The 19,889-nt window shown below is 35.7% G+C and overlaps 3 protein-coding genes across 4 annotated transcripts; all 3 read right to left on the minus strand.

The window, feature by feature from the left end:
• Positions 1-9,868: 9,868 nt before the first annotated feature.
• On the minus strand, positions 9,869-11,056 carry LOC144552533 (putative F-box protein At5g55150). The gene has a single exon (XM_078300498.1). It carries the CDS (start codon positions 11,054-11,056, stop codon positions 9,869-9,871), a length of 1,188 nt encoding a protein of 395 aa, XP_078156624.1.
• Positions 11,057-13,042: 1,986 nt separating this feature from the next.
• LOC144552402 (uncharacterized) lies at positions 13,043-14,659 on the minus strand. 2 transcript variants are annotated; one of them, XM_078300407.1, is made up of 5 exons: positions 14,483-14,659; positions 14,185-14,412; positions 13,961-14,109; positions 13,498-13,879; positions 13,043-13,416 (listed from the first exon to the last, which is right to left on the minus strand). In XM_078300407.1, exons 2-4 carry the CDS (start codon positions 14,199-14,201, stop codon positions 13,704-13,706), a joined length of 342 nt encoding a protein of 113 aa, XP_078156533.1. In that variant the 5' UTR covers positions 14,202-14,412; positions 14,483-14,659; the 3' UTR covers positions 13,043-13,416; positions 13,498-13,703. The 2 variants fall into 2 exon arrangements, with proteins under 2 accessions (XP_078156533.1, XP_078156534.1); XM_078300408.1 differs by having other exon boundaries at positions 13,956-14,109.
• Positions 14,660-16,969: 2,310 nt separating this feature from the next.
• Positions 16,970-18,199, minus strand: LOC144552534 (putative F-box protein At3g25750). Its single transcript, XM_078300499.1, has one exon. It carries the CDS (start codon positions 18,197-18,199, stop codon positions 16,970-16,972), a length of 1,230 nt encoding a protein of 409 aa, XP_078156625.1.
• Positions 18,200-19,889: the final 1,690 nt, after the last annotated feature.

Genomic DNA, 19,889 nt, shown 5'->3' on the forward strand with positions numbered 1-19,889 from the left:
GAGAGAGAGAGAGAGGAGAGAGTAGTGGTTTACTGAGTGTGACTTTGGTTTATTTCCCGAACAAGAAAGTTTCTTGCTAAAACAAGAAATGAAATCGGAATTCTTGCTCCTGGAGTCCTGGTTATGTGGTATGAACGGAACGAAAGCGTCGGAGAAATTATTTGAATTCTCTTTTTTTTTGCTTTTTGTTGGTTTTCTATTGCAAGGAGATTCTAATTTCAGTGGGCTACATTAGACGGGGATTGAAATCAAACTTTCTGAGCTGGGCCTTCGTATTTTTGTTCGGCCTGGCTCATTTAATTTAATAAGAGGGAGGTCTTATAATTTTTTTTTTCCTTGCATTTAATTAGACTGGGGTAATAAATTAAGCACGCTGATATGAGTACCCGTGCTACAGTACTCACACAGTACCCGCACCTAAACTGTCATAACTGTTTGTGGGGACCAAACTGCCATAACTGCACTTCAGATCTGTAACTTTTTTTTTTAATATTAATAGTCAAATTTTGAAGTTTGTAGTCCAAAGCATAGTGACAAGGTACCCGAATTATACCCGTTTAATTCTTTTTTGGGGTGATGCCGAACCGAACACCGAATTATTCGGTTGACCGAACTTTGACCGAATTAAACCCGAATAATTCCCGAATTTTACGAACTTTTCCCGAATTTTACGAATTATTCACGAATTTTTCCTGAATTTTTCCAAGAACAATTATTTTTTTGGTTTTTTATTTTTTTGCTCCCTTGCAGGACTGAGATTTCTAGTCCGGATAATTCCGAATCATTCCCGAATTATACCCGAATTATACCCGAATCATGAATTTTTGATCTCGCCGAACCGAACCCGAATAATTCATTTGTCACTATGGTCGAAAGAACACAAGTATTTATATCTATATAGTAAACAATGTAAATGATAAATTAATTAATTTTAAATAATTGTACCCGCACTTTTTTTTTAATTTATGATGTCGTATCCGCATCTAAACTGCCATAATTACTTGTGGGGACCGCAACTGTTCCAGATCTGCAACTTTATTTTAAAATATTAATAATCAAATCTTGAAGTATATAGTTCAAAGAACACAAGTATTTATATCTATATAGTAAACAATGTAAATGATAAATTAATTATTTTTAAATAATCGTACCCGCACCTAAACTGCCATAATTGCTTGTGGAGACCGCAATTGTTCCAGATCTATAACTTTTTTTAATATTAATAGTCAAATATTGAAGTATATAGTTCAAAGAACACAAATATTTATATCTATATAGTAAACAATGTTGTAATTTTTATATAACTGCTTGTGGGGACCTAAACTGCCATAATATTATAATTAGATCCCTTCTCTTTTTACATATGACACTGAAAGAATTAAAATCGCCTAAAATTAATTTAGCATGAGGGGTTTAGAAAATGAAATGTATGTGTTTCTTTGTGCTGCCTCTCCACAAGAGCATGGTCTGTCGGGATGTGCCCAATTTTGTGGACGTCTGCAATGACATACTGCTCGTAACGAGGGCCCCACGGTAGAGATATGTAGTGCTTCTGGCAGGTGCAGTGCAGGGTGTCCGGCGGGTAGAAGCGAAGGCTACAATATTTGGTCAAGAGGTGAGAGGGGACGGAGAGATCCATGAAAGTTTCAATCAACCTTCCCTAGTGGCAGAGCTATACGACACATGGATTATGCCTCTGACAAATAGGTTGAAGTGCAATATTTGCTTCAACGGTTGGATCAAAGATCTGCAGTTTAGTTTGCATAGTTGATTTTGTCATTTTTTTTTGTTATGTCTATGCTAATTGAGTAGATTCAATACGGCCTTCTTGTCTTTTTTTTTTTTCTTTTTTTTTTGTGTAATGTATAATTTGGTAGAATTACTTTCACAGTTGAAAGGAAACATTGTACAAGCAATTTTGTATCTGGCATTTATAATCTTCTGTTGAACTGAAGCTCCTCTTAAATTTTATTTTGTAGCTCAAGTAATGTTTGTTGGAACATTATTCAACAAGTTGGATTTATATATAAAATAAGAGTGAGGCTATGTAACTATGCATAGTGCGATTGATCCGTACTATGATCAATATCTTTGTTTACACAAAGTCTAAACAGTTAATTTGAATTGTTCAAGATGATTTTCACAAGGAAAAAATATACTTACAAACTAAATTTTACTTTTTGGAAAAGAAAATTATTATTATTATTAGATAGATAACAGATCACTGCTTTTAAATTGTTTAAACTTTTTAAATCAAGTGATTTTTCAACCTATCTAAAGGTTTGTAAAAAAATATAAAATTTGATCTACAAGTATAATTTTTATATGGAAATCATATTGAATAGTTTAGATTGATTAATTGAATTTTGAAAACAGATATATTGATTTATCGTAGGGATCATATTTTGAAAACAGATATATTTACAGAAGTACATATTAGGAAAATGAAAAAAGGAAAATCACATCGAAAGAACTAGCAAAATCCCTTCATAGTACCAGAAAGGGGCCATGCAAGCCGCGAAAGCAATTTAATACCTAACAAAATACCATAATTAATTTAACAATTAGGAGAAATTAAGCTGATCAACTCAAAGGAGAAATGAGAAATTAAGACAATAACTATTTACTTCAGTTCTATATCCATTAGTAGCATGTTAATATATTTCCCCTCCATTTTGGAACAACTGGAGATATCCTTGCAATACTTCTGCGCAAATCTCAACTTCCGATCAGGATTTGGACAGTTCAATTCTTTTTGAAAAAATGAATTGGAAAGAGACGATTGTCAAAGAAATTTGGGTTGGATTTCTCACTTAAAGACTGCAATCGAAAGCTCCACACATCTGGCTGAGCCGTCGGATTGAAATCACACTTTTCTTAAGGAATCAAGGCTCTTTTTGCCTATGAACTGCCAAAGAGAGAACCATAATTCATCAATTGATGTTGCTTTGGAAAGAGTTTAAGTCCTTTGCTTTGCCAACAAAACAAACTATCGATCGATAAGAAGAAGATTGATTATTACAAGTGTCATATTAGCAATTAACAAGATGAAAGGTTCAGTTTCTCCAAAGAAGTGTGAATTCAGTATAAATTAACAAGAACCACTTTCGATTCAAAGATGACTAAAATGCCATATAAGAGCCAATGAAAGTTAGAAAGCATGTGCTAGTTACACAGTATAGTAGCACATTAATAGAAAAAACCCCAGTTGGACAAAATAAGAGATAAATGAAGTTGTGGATGCTACACCAACATATTTCCAACTTTCGGTGATTATATACTGCTTTCTATGAGTAGAATAATCAATTTAAGATTCTATATTAAAGTAATAAATTTGTGTTTAGCCACAAGTTGGTAAAATTGTACTTGATGTCTTATTTTTGTTACAAAATAATGCCTGATGGACAAAAATACAAGTTGGTAAAATTGTACTGACTTTCCAATATCAATGTAGCATAATGTGTTATGAACCAAGTTAGAACAAATTACACTATCAATCATGAACAAACTGTGCAAACCTAGCTACCACTTTACACTATCTATCATGACTTCAAATTCTCTGGCTTTTATTATCTGATGAAGCGGACCTTTCTTTTAATATCTGATGAAGTCGGACCTTTCATGTAACTATGTAATAGCTAGGTTGCAGCTTCTAAAGTATATCTAATATTCTGTTCTCCAAAAGTTTGGCCTTTCACAAGAAATGTAAAAATCCCAAGAAGCTGGTTACCCACTCAATTTACAAGATTATTCTGTTCTTCCCCAGATAACAGTAATCAAAACCCACTCTTAACTCTTAAGCCCAATGTTTACACTACTAACCTCCACATCATCTCACTCCAGGTTTTCAAAGCTCCGACCACAATCTCCTTTATTCCATTCCAAAGCTCCAAAGAAGCACAAAGAGAGACATGGACCCAAACCCTCTCTCAGGCATTTCATTGAACATGTGACATGCAGAGGGCAGGGCATGGAAGCATGATCAAATACTTGAGCTTGAGGGGCATGGAAGCGTGATTAAATACTCGAGCTTGAGATTTGGCGAAGAGGAAAGGCGTTCCTCTTTGGGGTGAGGTCGATGTGACAAGACGCCCGGTGGATTAGAGTCGAATGGATGATTGCAAATGGGGAGAAACTAAAACGAATTAAAATGAAAGCGGGGTGGATTGCTAAATTGCGGTGAAGTGTTATTCTTAGCCTCCGGCGAAGGATATGAACGGAGCGGAGCATATGGCGTGGAAGACAGAGAGTCCTTCACAGCCCCTGCCCCCTGCTAAGCCTTTGAAATTTCAAAAGAGAGAGAGTGACGATCTCAGATTTTGATTTGGGGGGGGGGGGGGGGGGGAACTAATTTTGACACGAGAAGAAGATCGGATCAGGGGGTCAGGCTCCGGTCAGGCCAGAATTTAAAAGCAAGAGCTGCACACGGGTCCCACGTTGGGAAAAAGAAGAATTCAGAGTAGGTCCGATGGGCATTGGGCCTACTTTGGTTCGATGAGTGTAATAACGATCCGATTGCATCGAGATTCGTGTACTCTGTATTAAATACGTGCAGTTTGTATTACTTTCTATGCGCACCGATCTTAATGCTAATTGTATGGTGTTAGAGGTAATTGGACCTAAAAGGAGGTCCAATGCTAGGAGATGGGATCCACTTTGTTAGGGACGGAGACGATGTCGAAACTCAAGAGCTCCAAGGTGAACGGTTGAAAGAGTTTGTTATGATTTATAACACATAACATATCTAGTTCATGAAGTGTCGAGTCGTGAGTGATTATAGTGTTGTTAATAACACGACTGATAATGGTCTTGGCAATTTATATTTACTCGAGTTCGATAAAAAAAAAAAAAGTCAAAATTTACCATTGGCTTTATGTTTCAACATACTTCATACTTTTATCACCATTTATAAAGTTCAAACAATCTATCTCAACCATTCAATATGATTTTCAGATTAAAATATTCTTATAAACTAAATTTTATATATATATTTTTTAAATTACAATTTTTTAGACAAGTACAAATCTATAACGGAAAGGAAATAATATATTTCGGAGGACTAGTCTAAGAATTTATTCTTTATATAAATCGGCAAATTTGAAATATCTAGACCATTCTAAAATGATGCTAATTTAACTATAAGTCGGTCAAAATTAAATTACTTATTTAAATAATTTAAATAATTTTATCTGTAAATGTGTTGTTAATAAAAACTAATATTTTTTATTTTTTCTCCCTTTGTTAAGTTTAAATTCTCTTAATTTAAAACTTTCATCAAATAAAAAACAATTTAGATCCACCAAACTTATGCCTACCTAATTTAAAGCTTTGTAACTTAAAATTCCACCTAACATGTCATAAAAGAACAAATAACGCATAAAAACAAGATATATATATATGGAGAGAGACCATATATCAGACTTGAGAAAGGGGGACTCCAGAAACTTCATTTGAAGAGAGAGAGAGAGATACATAGAAATCGAGGTAAACAGGAGAAGATTTGGTGCGTGGAGGAAAGAAGAAGAGAAGGTAATTCGGTTACAAACGATCGAGGAGGAGAGCCAGTGAGCGATGTGCGCGCCTGATCTACAGTCTCTGAGGTAATTCGGTTGCCTTTCTCAGTTTTTGATTAATAGATTGCCCATCTTTGGAATTTGAATTCGAGTATTGATTACATAATGAGTCGGTTTAAAAATCGGTTTGCTTATTGATCTCTTCTAGTGTTTTAGAGTTTAGGGTTAAAGGCTGATTCCTAATAGAATCGGGTCCTGATCGGTTATTTGTTGATCTATATATTTCTTCAATTGAGCAAGAAATCAGTTAACTTTATTATATCTAAACTTGAGATGATTTAAAGAAACAATACTGTGGCGTGTCTTGTTATAATTTTCAGTAAATAGGATACAAAGGTGACTGTAAACTGTTTGTTGGGCCGGTTCCCATTAGCAAAAACCAACATACACTGTATTTGTTCAGCCATTGACCTCTCCAGTGTCATTCCAAATTTACTATAAAAAGGGCTTCAGAGTAAAAATGTGAAGAATAATACGAATTTTTTAAATTAATACTGGAATATACTATAAATTATTAGTAAGATAGGATATGGAACTGATAACAGCTTTTGATACAATGCTATGAAAGCTATTTTCTGTTGTACATCTCGCAAATACATTGTGCGAAAACTTGGACATCTGACATGGATATTTATTTAGTATTGAGATAAGCATACAAGGTTTAGTCCATTTATTTCAAACATAATATCGCTTCTGATGTTTGCGAGAGTTTGTTTATTAAAGTGTCCTTTTCTTAGGATGCTGCTATGGTCATTTGTTTTTCGTGGAGTTTTTTTAATGACATTCATAAAGAGCAGACAAACATGAACTTCTATCTAAGGAAATAAAAGACTCTCTTTGAGTGCTATATATTGTTTCTTAATTGATGAACAGATACTGTTGCACATATAGAAAAATGGATGAAAATTGAACTCTTGTTCATCTAACATTTCCAGTACAATTCATTTTATTTGCTGAAAATGTGCAGTCTGTTTATTACATATGCTTGTAAGGCTGTGCTCTAGAACTGAGAGGTAAACCCCTCATTAAAGCGAAGGGGAGGGACAGATCGGAGGAAGCCTCAGCTCAGAATAGTGTTTTTACACTCCGATTTGGGGGTGACACAATTTCTCAAAAATCAATCCTTTGCGACTCCGCTCTTCCTTTCAAACAGTACGCCTTCACCTCCGCTCCCTCTCCTATTCACCTCTTCTGGAGCAGGAGAAATTACCAGGCAGCTGCTGTCTGGGATGACAGTCTCCTCCGCACAGTATTTCTTCCTTCCTCTTCCTCCACATACCTCTAATTGGAGGACAGCCTAAGGAGCACTTATTAGCAACATGCATGTTGTGACCAAAATTGCAGTTTGATGATATCAGTGTCCAAAAATAAGCTTATCAATATATTTTCGGTCACTGGCACTATTGTTCGTAATATGTTATAAACTTTTTTGTTATTCTTGTAATGCAGATACTCATGAGGCTGCATCACTAGTCATGAAGAATAGGATTCGTCCCCAAATTGGCATGAGCGGATTAGGAAAGGAGGCCTCGCCGGTATTTTGTTGTTTTTCCATTTTATTAATAGAAAAAAGGTAAAAAAAAATATCTAAAAAGGGTACTTCCTATGAAATCTTGTTTCATAGGAATATTTATTGCCGTCTTCCAGAGAGGATAGACACCCACGCCCATTTATCACGCTAATTAAACAACCAAACAAACCATAATCAGCTATGAAAATGAATGGAAAAAAAAAATGGACATGAATGTCCATCCCGTCCACATTTTTGTGTTCCATTGGGTTACAGCATTGTTTGTGATGTGTTGCAGAATAAAAGAGGAAGGAGAGAGCAAGAAACTGGAGGGGATTGACATGAGCAACATAATCACTAGTTCTCGTAGGCAAAGCTCTGCCTTCAGCCACATACCACCCCCAAAACCACCAAAGCTAGAGCTTTCTTCTTCTGATAATGAGGATGATGGCAATGATGATGATGCTGTGGATATGGAGAAAGGTGATGTCAATGATGATGATGCTGTTGGAGATGTTGATGACTGTGGAGATGGTGATGAAGGCAAACGATCTGGTCAATATATGCATACTTGTTACTGATTATCTTTTGAAGCCTAAGCTGATGAAAGGTGGTTTTTTGTTATTTTATGATGGATAGGATGTAGTTTGCTAAAAGTGTACAAATTTTCATCCAAGCTAAGTTCAACAATCAAGAACACTGCAGTTAAATTACAGTGCCAAAATTGTTGGAAATATAGAGTGTTTATCTTTTAAGAAGTTATAAAAAGGAAAGTTTGTTTATTACAGGTTCTGCTGAATTAGATATGGTTGGTACTTTTTTCTACTGTTTTATTCATGTAACTCAGACATGTGGACTGAACAAGAAATATCAGATGCCAGCATTAGTTGCAATTATGATATCATGTTAATGGGTTAATTTGCTAAAGAAACATGGATTTTCGATCTTTTTTTTATATTTTAATATTTCAAGGTTGATGGTAATTCATCCTACACTTTAACCCTTAAAGTATGAACTTCTGTCAACACAAGGGTAACCAACTCTATACTGGTAATGTACTGCTAAGACTGGAAATAAACAGGTGCCATTGGTTGGATGGAATAACAGACACAGGTTTTCCTTTTTTGTAATATTAATTTATTAATGTTTTGTTTCACATTAGATAATTATTGAAGAATTCTTATGGTGTCATTGATGCCTTAACATCAGTTTACAGTCAAGAAATAATAAGACGGTTTCTTTAACGATGGAGAAATGCCAATTTTCAGTCAGGGATTCAGATCCTGTACCAATACAATAAAAAAGATTACTAAGAGTCTAAGACCGCACAGAATATTTGAATAAAACATCAGCTTGCAGTCAGAGAAATTATAAAGCAGTTTTTTTAACATTGGAGAAGTGGCAATTATCAGTCAAGGATTCAGATTCTGTACCAATACGTTATAAATGATTACATAGACCTCTTAGAATATTTGAATAAAACATCAGCTTGGAGTAAAAAAATTATAAAACAATTGTCATAACATTGAAGAAGTAACAGTACATTTAAAAACATAACAACTTAGACTATCTTGACTTAATTTAATTCACATTTCAAACATCTAATATGTGGTAATGGGTTCAGTTAATATATTACACTGTCTCCCAACATCATTGGCACTGGTTTTCCTCGGAAACATTTCACTCTGGTTGTACTTGATTGAAAAATAACTAATATCTATTCAGATAAATTTTGCAGGAAATATCATCAAACAGAGAAGAAGATATACTAGCTTAACTTGTTTGGGACATTACATCAATATTCAATAACACATATAAGCTTTCTATACACTGCAGCAAGAAGCATGAACAACAGTAAGAAAAAGTATTAGCATGGAACAACCTAATAGAAGGATTATCTGTTGATATTCTTTACCCGCCCAAAATTACCTCACATTTAATTAGACCAAAGCGAAAGCTTAAATAGCGTTTATCGCGTCATAGTAGAATGGAAGATAAAATAGCATTATGCCTATATTGCATCACTATAGCACGCTATAGCATCAATAGCGCCATAATTTTGATGGTCCTAAAATACTATAGCGAAGGTTGCCGCTATGACGCGCTATTTACAACCCTGGACCAAAACAATAAATTAAAATGTATATTTATTTTTGTAAAATGAAAGAATTAGATGAATCGAGTTGTATAAGAGATAATCGCATGCTTGTATTTTTAAAAAGTAGACAAAATGTTTTGTATCCCTTTCATATTTGAGTACTTTAAAATTGCATATTTTGACTATTTTCTCATCTAAAATTCATAATATTATAGTCCCTCATATAAATCTCAAAATTTCACAAATTTATAAATTTATTTTTATTAAAATTAAAAATTTATACGCGTCACAAGTAAAAAAATTACTTGATACTCAAATTAATTATGTTTAAGATTTTAGAAACAACAATCAATCAAGGATTAATTAAAAGTAAACTCATAAGAAATTCCACTACTACTTCATAAGAAATCCCAACAGTAGAATCATTATTAATTAATTCAGATAAATTTTGCAGGGAATATCATCAAACAGAGAAGAAAAATTCTAGCTTAAATTGGTTCGGACAATACATCAATATTCAAGAATATGTATAAGCTTTCATTTCACTACAGGAAGAAGCAGGAACAAAGCAGGAACAACAGTAAGAAAAAGTATTAGCATGGAACAAACTAATAGAAGGATTATCTGTTGATATTCTATACCAGTACAAAATTACAATAATAGTCTCTCTCATTAGTAAGGAAGCAGCTAGAGCAAACTCGGTGTCAGCCATAAAGACCTTTGCCAAAGCTCATTCTTTTGAAATGAGCCTAAATCACCAGTTATATCAGTAACATTCCCATCATCTAGCCTGGCCAATTTGATGTTGTGATTATAGTACCATGAGCCACAACTTTCTTGTCGGTTCCTCTGCTCTGTCCTTACCGAGTCATAGCACAAACAATTTAAACCCCATTCTGGCAATTGCAGATTAGCCCTTGAGAGGGAAAATGCATTGTATTTACCACACAGGAAAAGCACATTTTGGCCTACATCTATCACTTCAATCCACTTTGGTTCTCCATCATTGCTCAACTTGTACACTTTATGCTTAGTTTCCTCAAAAACTTCATTAGCATAGATAGGTATGTCCTCAATGAGCAATATGTCCCCAGATACCCCTTTGACCAGACGATGAAAGCAAAATAGATTAATGCTGCCAGCCTCACCACCCAACAATGTTCTTGAAGGATTATTAAGGTTATACATTATAACTGTAGCCAAACAGTCAATTGCGTATAAAAAATCATTGCTATACATGATATCGTTAATACCCCAATCATCCTCAAATTCAATCACTGTCCAACATTTATCCCCAATTTTACAAAATGCCAGAGACCATGTGCTATTAGTAAAAACAAAAACTTTGCAACTGGGGTCTAGTATTGGACTTGATGTCAGTATAGCCTTATGGACCATGACATTGTCAGTAGGGTTAATAGCATCTGATCCATCAAGGGTAGCGGGAGCAATTCCAAAAGCAGTGGGACGTCCGCTGAATGGGGGAAGGGAAATTGTGGCACGAGTGATGGGATTAAGCAGGGACATCTCTTGACCTTTCTGGAGGACAAGCCAACCATGCGAAGATCCACCGACAGACATCCCGTGAGTCTCAGGGAGGTCAAGCTCATGGATTTTAGAAGTTGCAAGATCGTAAAAGCGACGGGTGGAATCATTATTACCAACGGATGGGTAAGGAAGCATCAGCCATGGTAGCTGGACAGGGAGGTGGTCTGGGCGCAGGGAACAGGAAGATTGCCAGGGACGGCAGACAGCACGGAACCGGATGTAGACGGCGAGGGAGGTGACCTTCTTGCCTATGACCTGAAGGAGCTCCGGTGGGAGATGTTGCCAATCACGCCCCATCGTCGAAGGATTGCTCTTTTGGGAATCCATCTATCGGAATTGAGACCAAGAGGAGAGAGTAGTGGTGTACTGAGTGTGACTTTGGTTTATTTTCGGAACGAGAAAGTTTCTTGCTAAAACAAGAAATGAAATCGGAATTCTTGCTTGTGGTTATGTGGTATGATCGGAACGAAAGCGTCGGAGAAATAATTTGAATTCTATTTTTGTTTTTGTTTTTGGTTTTCTGTTGGAAGGAGATTAGACGGGGATTGAAATTAACTTTCCGAACTGGGCCTTACTATTTTTGTTGGACCTGGCTCATTTAATTTAATAAGAGGGATGTCTTAGAATTTATTTTTTTCCTTACATTTAATTAAACTAGAGTAATAAATTAAAATGTATATTTGGAATTAGAAGAATCTAGCTGTATAAGAGATAATTGTAGGGGTGAAAACGGAGCCGGATTATCCGGATATCCGCTCCGTATCCGGATATAATCTGAATCCGGATAATCCGGATTCGGATAATTCCCGGATACGGATTCGGATAATTTTCGGAAATCCATAAAAGTAAACAGAGCGGATATCCGGATTATCCGGATTCAGATAGTTTGGCCAAACTCATATAAAAGAGGAATAAATATTTGCTAAAGGTGTGATTTAAACCCATGTCCTCCCATCTCAATGCCTTTAGACTAAGCTTCAAACCACTACACCACAACATCTTTTGTTACCATACACTTATTTGATATATATATATTATATGAATAGATTATCTTTCATATCTTATAAGTTTATTAATATTTATATTTAATGTTTTAATTAATATTTGTATTTTAGAAGTTCATATATCTTAATTATCCGACCATTATTCGTTTTATATCCGTATCTGTGGACTATCCGTTCCGTATCCGTATCCGTTTAAGGCGGATTTGGTTTTGAATTTTGACATCCGTTTACTATCTGTATCCGTTCGTATCCGCTCATTATCCGACAGATGCGGATACGGTATTAGCATTATCCGCTCCGTATCCGCTCCGTTTTCACCCCTAGATAATTGCATGCATCCTTGTGTTTTCAAAAAGTAGACAAGAATATTATATTTAAGTGCATCGAAATTGTGTATTCTCTCTTCTAAAATTCATAATAAAGAAGGATCTAATTACATCTTTTTTGGTGACACCAAATTACACTCTTGATTTTTAAAGTTTTCAAAGTTCAAATAGTTGATCCAAACCGTTCAACATAATTGATATATTAAAATGTGACTGCAGATCAAATTTAACATTTGTTGGTATTTGTTTTACTATTTATTAAGTATTTAACAAAATCGCTATATTTAGACCATTCAATTTTTGTACCCATCTTCATAAATAGTAAAAAATTCAAAAAAAATATAAAATTTGATTTGCAAGCACATTTTAACATATCCATCATGTTGAATGGTGTGAATCAACTGTTTGGACTTTGAAAATATAGAATGTAATCCAGTGTCACCAAAAAATGGTGTAATTGGATCTCTCCTCTTCATAATATTATATTTAATATTTTAAATTTCAAATTTTCACAAACTTATTAATTTTTCATTAAAATTTCAAATTTATATAGTACTATTTTATATTTTTGTTAAATAAATGAAATATATTGTTTAAAGAAAAGTTCAGTTCTCTAATTGGCTAAGTCTGAGAACAAATAATTCATTTTCTTACTTGTGAGCTATCACTATGTATGCATCACAATTAAAGAAATAAATTATTTGTCATTGAAAACCAACAAATTAGAAGATTAAACATTTTTCTTGCACTAACTACATATTTCTATTTTTTTAAGAGAAGAGTTCAAATGCCTTCATTTTTTTGTATCTCCATTAAACCTTCATTTTTTTAATTTTACTGTGACGAAAAAATGATAAAAGATAAAAGCAAAATGTTATGATAAATAAACTGTATCTGACAAAATAAGCATCTTGATATAATAAATCACAGTATCTGACAACACTAGAGTAAAAAAATATGAATACTACAACCTAATAGTCAGAAGGATTGAACGGCCGCCTCGCCCTCCTAGTCCTCATACCTCGAAGCAAAACTGCAATCGGTGTATGAACATCTATAGAATCATCTAAGTCATCGGGCGACTGCTGGTGCTCTGCCTGAGCCTCAATCTCAATGTTGGTCGATTGCTGGACTGGAGGACCAAATGCTACTGTCTGTCCAGTCTCAAAAGGCGGGAATAAATCGTAGGCACATCTCATGATAGGATCCTCTAATGAGATAGGAGGATAATGTGTGGAGGTGCTAGGAAAGTTCGAGACGGGAGGATGCCAGGAAACGGCGAGAAGGGGTTCGGCTGAACAAACCCTGGTAAATATGCAGGCGGCATTGACTGAGTCGGAACAAACTCCTCGTCCTCCTACAAATTTAGAAATTAGTTATGTATTATTTAATTTTTTTTTTTAAAAATGCACAAGTTGTATATTTTTAAAAATTATACTTGCGTCTGCGAGGCCTGAGTAGAGAAGGCCAGAGTAGGGATCTGCTCCTGAGTAGGGACGATCTGCTCTGCGGCACGCTTGCGCAACGTCTCAATACCTCTGTCGAACGCCTGACCGATAGTCTTAGCAGCCTAGACTGTAGCCCAAATAGCCTCGTCACCAGCGTATCAGATGTTGATATTAGTCTCATCTGATATGTCATCAATCAGATCACATGCAGGCAATCCTGCACATCTAAGGAGAGAGTCAAAGCGCATCTTGTATCCACATTGGCACACCACAGGTACATTGTGTTTAAGGATGGCTTTCCCAAGCCTCTTCCATCCCCAAACTGTGGCCATTGTCGCGCGCTATGATGCAGCTCTTCATCAGATATAAGGCCTGCAAAAGTGAGAGTAAAACAATATATAAATGTTGTACAAATGTAAATATTGCAAGTTTTTTAAAGTAAACATACCGTACATGCAAATGGTGCACCGGCTGGAATAATACCATGAACCCGTCCAAATCGATCCCTCGGCCTCGATGCGCGCTCGTGAGGGTTGTCGGTGATACACCCCTCTAAATACACCATGTACGTGCCATACTCCTGATACCAATCTCTATAAGGCCTGTATTTTTTTAAAAATAAGTCAGATATTACAATCATAAAGATTCAATAGAGACATTAAAAAAAAGATTCTTACACTAGCAGTACGTCCATGCAACGATGCTCCTCAGCTATGGGTGGGGTGGCAGCGGATGCCAGCTGGACGTATTCTCTGTGCCAATGCACCCAGTCTTTGCCCGGAGAGATGTCCCTGGAAAAATGAAGTTGTCGCCAGGTGTCCTCACTAATCGGTATCGGGGGAGGAGCTGTTTGGCGCAATCCGAACTATCTCATGACCCGTCCGGGATAAATGATGCTCGACAATCTGAATTTAATAGGTTTTTTAATAAAGGTTGTCTTTCTAAAATTTATAAAGTAAATTGAAAATACGGTACCTTAAAACATATGAGCGGCATCTTGGCACGCCAGTAACGCTTCTACTGCCGACATCTCTTAGGCAATATCTCAAGATAGGTCTGATGTAGTCACGCGAGTCACGTGTAATTAGGACCATTAGATTTTTAGCAAATGGTGAATCTTGAATAAACTAATATAAATTATGATTAAATAGCCACGCGAGTCACGTTTGGTCACAACACGTTTAGACACTGCGTGACTCATGTAGCATGACCATTCGCGTGCTGTGACCACTCCTTAATATTTTAGTCATGGAACGGCACGACACGACACCAAAATCACGACACAGCACGTTTTTTCCACTCTACACCTCCAGTTATAGGAATGAGCTGTTAATTAGAGTTGATTAGCATTTTAGCTAAAACAACGACGCATCAACACATCACCCCAATATTACTATTTGTTCTTACATATTAATTAATGATATTTGAAATCTTAGAGCAGTAGATATGTACTGCAGATAATTGATTCTATACAAATGGAGAGGGGCTCCAGACCGTTTCATTTTTGGAGTTCAGTCAAAGTAGATTTTCCACGCTGGGGCCTACTAGTTTAATTAAAGTTGGAACTTGGAGGTGTGGTCTTGGATTCTCTGTGAGAAGCATCCTTTCATTTAGATAAACCTTTTCGGTAATCAAAATAAAATAGGACCCAATAGTCAAATTTGGACCCGATAGCCATGAAAAAGTTCAAGCGGGTATGTCTTTCTTCTTCTTTTCTCTCATTCACAGATTCAAAGGGACTGAGGGTATATTGGTCAATTCAATATTTAAAATAACTAAATAAAATGTTAAATAAATAAAAGAGGATAAAAGGAAAAATATTTAAATTTTCCCAATTACTATTATCTCCAGTTCGGGCGAATTTTGGCAAAATTTGACAATTTCTTCCGAATTTTTTTCTTTAATAAGAAAGAAAGAGAGTAACGCCAAAACAAAATCGAGTGGCATAGATAGATAGTCCAAAATTTAAGAGATCAAGAGAGTGTTTTGTACCTGATGCGCCATAAGAATCGGTTCAAGAGAGACGACTTTTGAGTACGATCGGATTCTTTCAAACACTAATTAGTGGGGTTAGAGAAAACCAAAGGAGAAATTTCGGGACAAGTATCCGAGAACCGTCTGTAAAAGATTTCGCTCACTTTGAGATTTACTCCGCTGAGATTCGGGCCAAGTTAAATGGAACGGTCCGGATGTACTAATTGTAAAGATTTTCTTTTTCAGATAATGCACTGGATGTGAATTCGATATGTTGTTTGCACTCCGTTCTCCTCTTGAGAAATTTTTGTTTGTAGAAAATATTAAAAAAGAAGAGAAAGAAATAAAAATAGTATTTGTGATTTTTCATGAGTAAAAATATTTGTATAGGCGAAATCGAATAAAAAACAAATTTAATGTTAGAATAGGTATGGAAGATACGGATCCTATCCCACTTGTGTTTTTTTGTTTTTAGTTTTCTTTACTAAATTTTTTTTTTTTAAATTAATAAAAAAATCTTAAAATTTAGATATATATTTTTGTAAAGAAAAAAAAAATGAGTTAGGATCAGTGTCTCAATCTCATATCTATCTTAACATTGAGTGTTTTTTAGATTGATTTTGCCCATACAGATCTTTCTACTCATGAAAAATTACAAATATTCTTTCTATGTCTCTCTTATTTTTTAGTATTTTCTATAGATAAAAAAATCCCTCTCTGCTTGGGGCCTTAAGGCCTGTAGCGGATGTGCGTGTGCTCATGTCGGTATATGTGATGCCAAAATTTTTATTAATATCCAAAAAAAATATTAAATTTAAAAAACTATCCAGGTTTTTGCCTTTTTCGAAATCTACCCAGCCGCACCTGATCTCCAGAACATTATTATTCCCAATAACAACAAGAAATGTCAGTGTTCTTTATTTAAGCTATCTCGCACTTGTCATCTCCAGACTTTGAGGTTCATTATAAATTAAATAACTCCTTAAGGTACATAGGAAATTAACACTTATAAATGAGGGCTTTCTTACTCAAATAGAAATGCTTAAAAATTTATCGAATAAAACAGAATTCTTATGTTCACAATTCCATTCAACAGCATTAAAAAACTTAGAATCAAATTAACCATTAATTCATAATATTGCTTTCTAACATGCAACCTTCCAAATGCATCCATAAATATTACGAAATTCAACTACTAAGAACATTAAAAAAAAGGATCAATAATTCATTATTAATTAATACCTATTCAGAAAAATTTTGCATGAAATATCATCTAACAGATAAGAAAATATACTAGCTTAACTTGCTTGGGACAATACACCAATATTCAAGAATATGTATAAGCTTCAATTTCACTGCAGGAAGAAGCACGAACAACAGTAAGAAAAAGTATTAGCATGGAACAACCTAATAGAAGGATTATCTGTTGATATTCTATACCAGTACAAAATTACAATAATAGTCTGTCTCTCATTAGTAAGGAAGCAGCTAGAGCAAACTCGGTGTCAGCCATAAAGACCTTTGCCAACGCTCATTCACCTTAAATGAGCCTAAATCAACAGTACTTATATCAGTAACCTCCCCATCATCCAGCCTGGCCAATTTGATGTTGTGAGTATAGTACCATGAGCCACAACTTTCTTGTCGGTTCCTCTGCTCTGTCCTTACCGAGTCATAGCACAAACAATTTGCACCCCATTCTGGCAATTGCAGATTAGCCCTTGAGAGGGAAAATGCATTGCAATTACCACTCAGGAAAAGCACATTTTGGCCTCCGTCTATCACTTCAATCCACTTTGGTTCTCCATCGTTGCTCAACTTGTACACTTTATGCTCAATTTCCTTAAAAACTTCATTAACATAGATAGATCTGTCATCAATGAGCAATATCTCCCCAGATACCCCTTCGACCAGACGATGAAAGCAAAATAGATTAATGCTGCCAACCTCGCCATCCAACAATGTTCTTGAAGGTTTATTAAGGTTATACATTATAACTGTAGCCAAAGGGTCAACTGCGTATAAAAAATCATTGCTATACATTATATCGCAAATACCCCAATCATCCTCAAATTCAATCACTGTCCAAAATTTATCCCCAATTTTACAAAATGCCAGACACCATGTGCTATTAGTAAAAACAAAAACTTTGCAACTGGGGTCTAGTACTGGACTTGATGTCAGTACAGCCTTACGGACCATGACATTGTCAGTAGGGTTAATAGCATATTGATCATCTTCCCAGTTGTTAAAGAAATTTTCATCATCTGATCCATCAAGGGAAGCGGGAGCAATTCCAAGAGGAGTGGGACGTCCGCTGAATGGGGGAAGGGAAATTGTTACACGGGTGATGGGATTAAACAGGGACACCACTTGACATTTCTGGAGGACAAGCCAACCATGCGAAGATCCACGGATAGACACCCCGTGAGTCTCAGGGAGTTCAAGCTCATGGATTTTAGAAGTTGCAAGATCGTAAAAGCAACGGGTGGAATCATTATTACCAACGGATGGGTAAGGAAGCATCAGCCATGGTAGCTGGACAGGGAGGTGGTCAGGGCGCAGGGAACAGGAAGATTGCCAGGGACGGCAGACAGCACGGAACCGGATGTAGACGGCGAGGGAGGTGACCTTCTTGCTTATGACCTGAAGGAGCTCCGGTGGGAGATGTTGCCAATCACGCCCCATCGTCGAAGGATTGCTCTTTTGGGAATCCATCTATCGGAATTGAGACCAAGAGGAGAGAGTAGTGGTGTACTGAGTGTGACTTTGGTTTATTTTCGGAACGAGAAAGTTTCTTGCTAAAACAAGAAATGAAATCCGAATTCTTGCTTGTGGTTATGTGGTATGATCGGAACGAAAGCGTCGGAGAAATGATTTGAATTCTATTTTAGTTTTTTGTTGGTTTTCTATGGCAAGGAGATTAGACGGGGATTGAAATTAACTTTCTGAACTGGGCCGTAGTATTTTTGTTGGGCCTGGCTCATTTAATTTAATAAGAGGGGAGGCCGATTTTTTTAAAAATACCTATTTAATAAATAAATTAAATTAAAATACCCAAGTTTCAACAAAATTTATAAAAATACCCCAACCGCGGATTTTATCCGCGCTCCGGAATTTTTATTCCGGGGCGCGGATAAAATTCGCGCCCCGAAAAAAAAAAAAAAAAAAAAAAAAAAAAATTTTTTTGGTCCCGAGCGCGGATAATATCCGCGGGCCGAATTTTAAAATAATTTTTTTTTTTTTTTTTTTTTTTTTTTTTTTTTTTTTTTTTTTTTTAGAGTCTGGAGAAAAAAAAATTATTTTTTTGGTCCAACTTTGTACCTCTGGTTAACATATCAAAACACCTTCAAAAATCATGAAAATTTACCGACATGCATTCTTGACTTCATAGAATAAGACTGTAAAGTTTCATACAAAATCTCAAAACAGATCGTGAGATATCGGCTCTCAAAAATTGCCCGAACTGCTGAAGGAGTGCTTCTGACCCCAACTTTGCACCTCTGATTAACATACCAAAACACCTTCAAAAATCATGAAAATTTACCGACATTCATTCTTGACTTCATAGAATAAGACTGTAAAGTTTCATACAAAATCTCAAAACAGATCGTGAGATATCGGCTCTCAAAAATTGCCCGAACTGCTGAAGGAGTGCTTCTGACCCCAAATTTGCACCTCTGATTAATATACCAAAACACCTTCAAAAATCATGAAAATTTACCGACATTCATTCTTGACTTCATAGAATAAGACTGTAAAGGTTCATACAAAATCTCAAAACAGATCGTGAGATATCGGCTCTCAAAAATTGCCCGAACTGCTGAAGGAGTGCTTCTGACCCCAACTTTGCACCTCTGATTAACATACCAAAACACCTTCAAAAATCATGAAAATTTACCGACATGCATTCTTGACTTCATAGAATAAGACTGTAAAGTTTCATACAAAATCTCAAAACAGATCGTGAGATATCGGCTCTCAAAAATTGCCCGAAGATGTAACGGTGCTTTGATGTAACGGTGCTTTGATATTTTGTATGTAACGGCTCTCAAAAACTTTGAGATTTTGTATGAAACTTTACAATCTTGTTCTATGAAGTCAAGAATGCATGTCGGTAAATTTTCATGATTTTTGAAGGTGTTTTGGTATGTTAATCAGAGGTGCAAAGTTGGGGTCAGAAGCACTCCTTCAGCAGTTCGGGCAATTTTTGAGAGCCGATATCTCACGATCTGTTTTGAGATTTTGTATGAAACTTTACAGTCTTATTCTATGAAGTCAAGAATGCATGTCGGTAAATTTTCATGATTTTTGAAGGTGTTTTGGTATGTTAATCAGAGGTGCAAAGTTGGGGTCAGAAGCACTCCTTCAGCAGTTCGGGCAATTTTTGAGAGCCGATATCTCACGA

The sequence above is a fragment of the Carex rostrata genome, chromosome 4 (assembly GCF_964058835.1).
Source record: "Carex rostrata chromosome 4, lpCarRost1.2, whole genome shotgun sequence".
NCBI classification, from domain to species: domain Eukaryota; kingdom Viridiplantae; phylum Streptophyta; class Magnoliopsida; order Poales; family Cyperaceae; genus Carex; species Carex rostrata.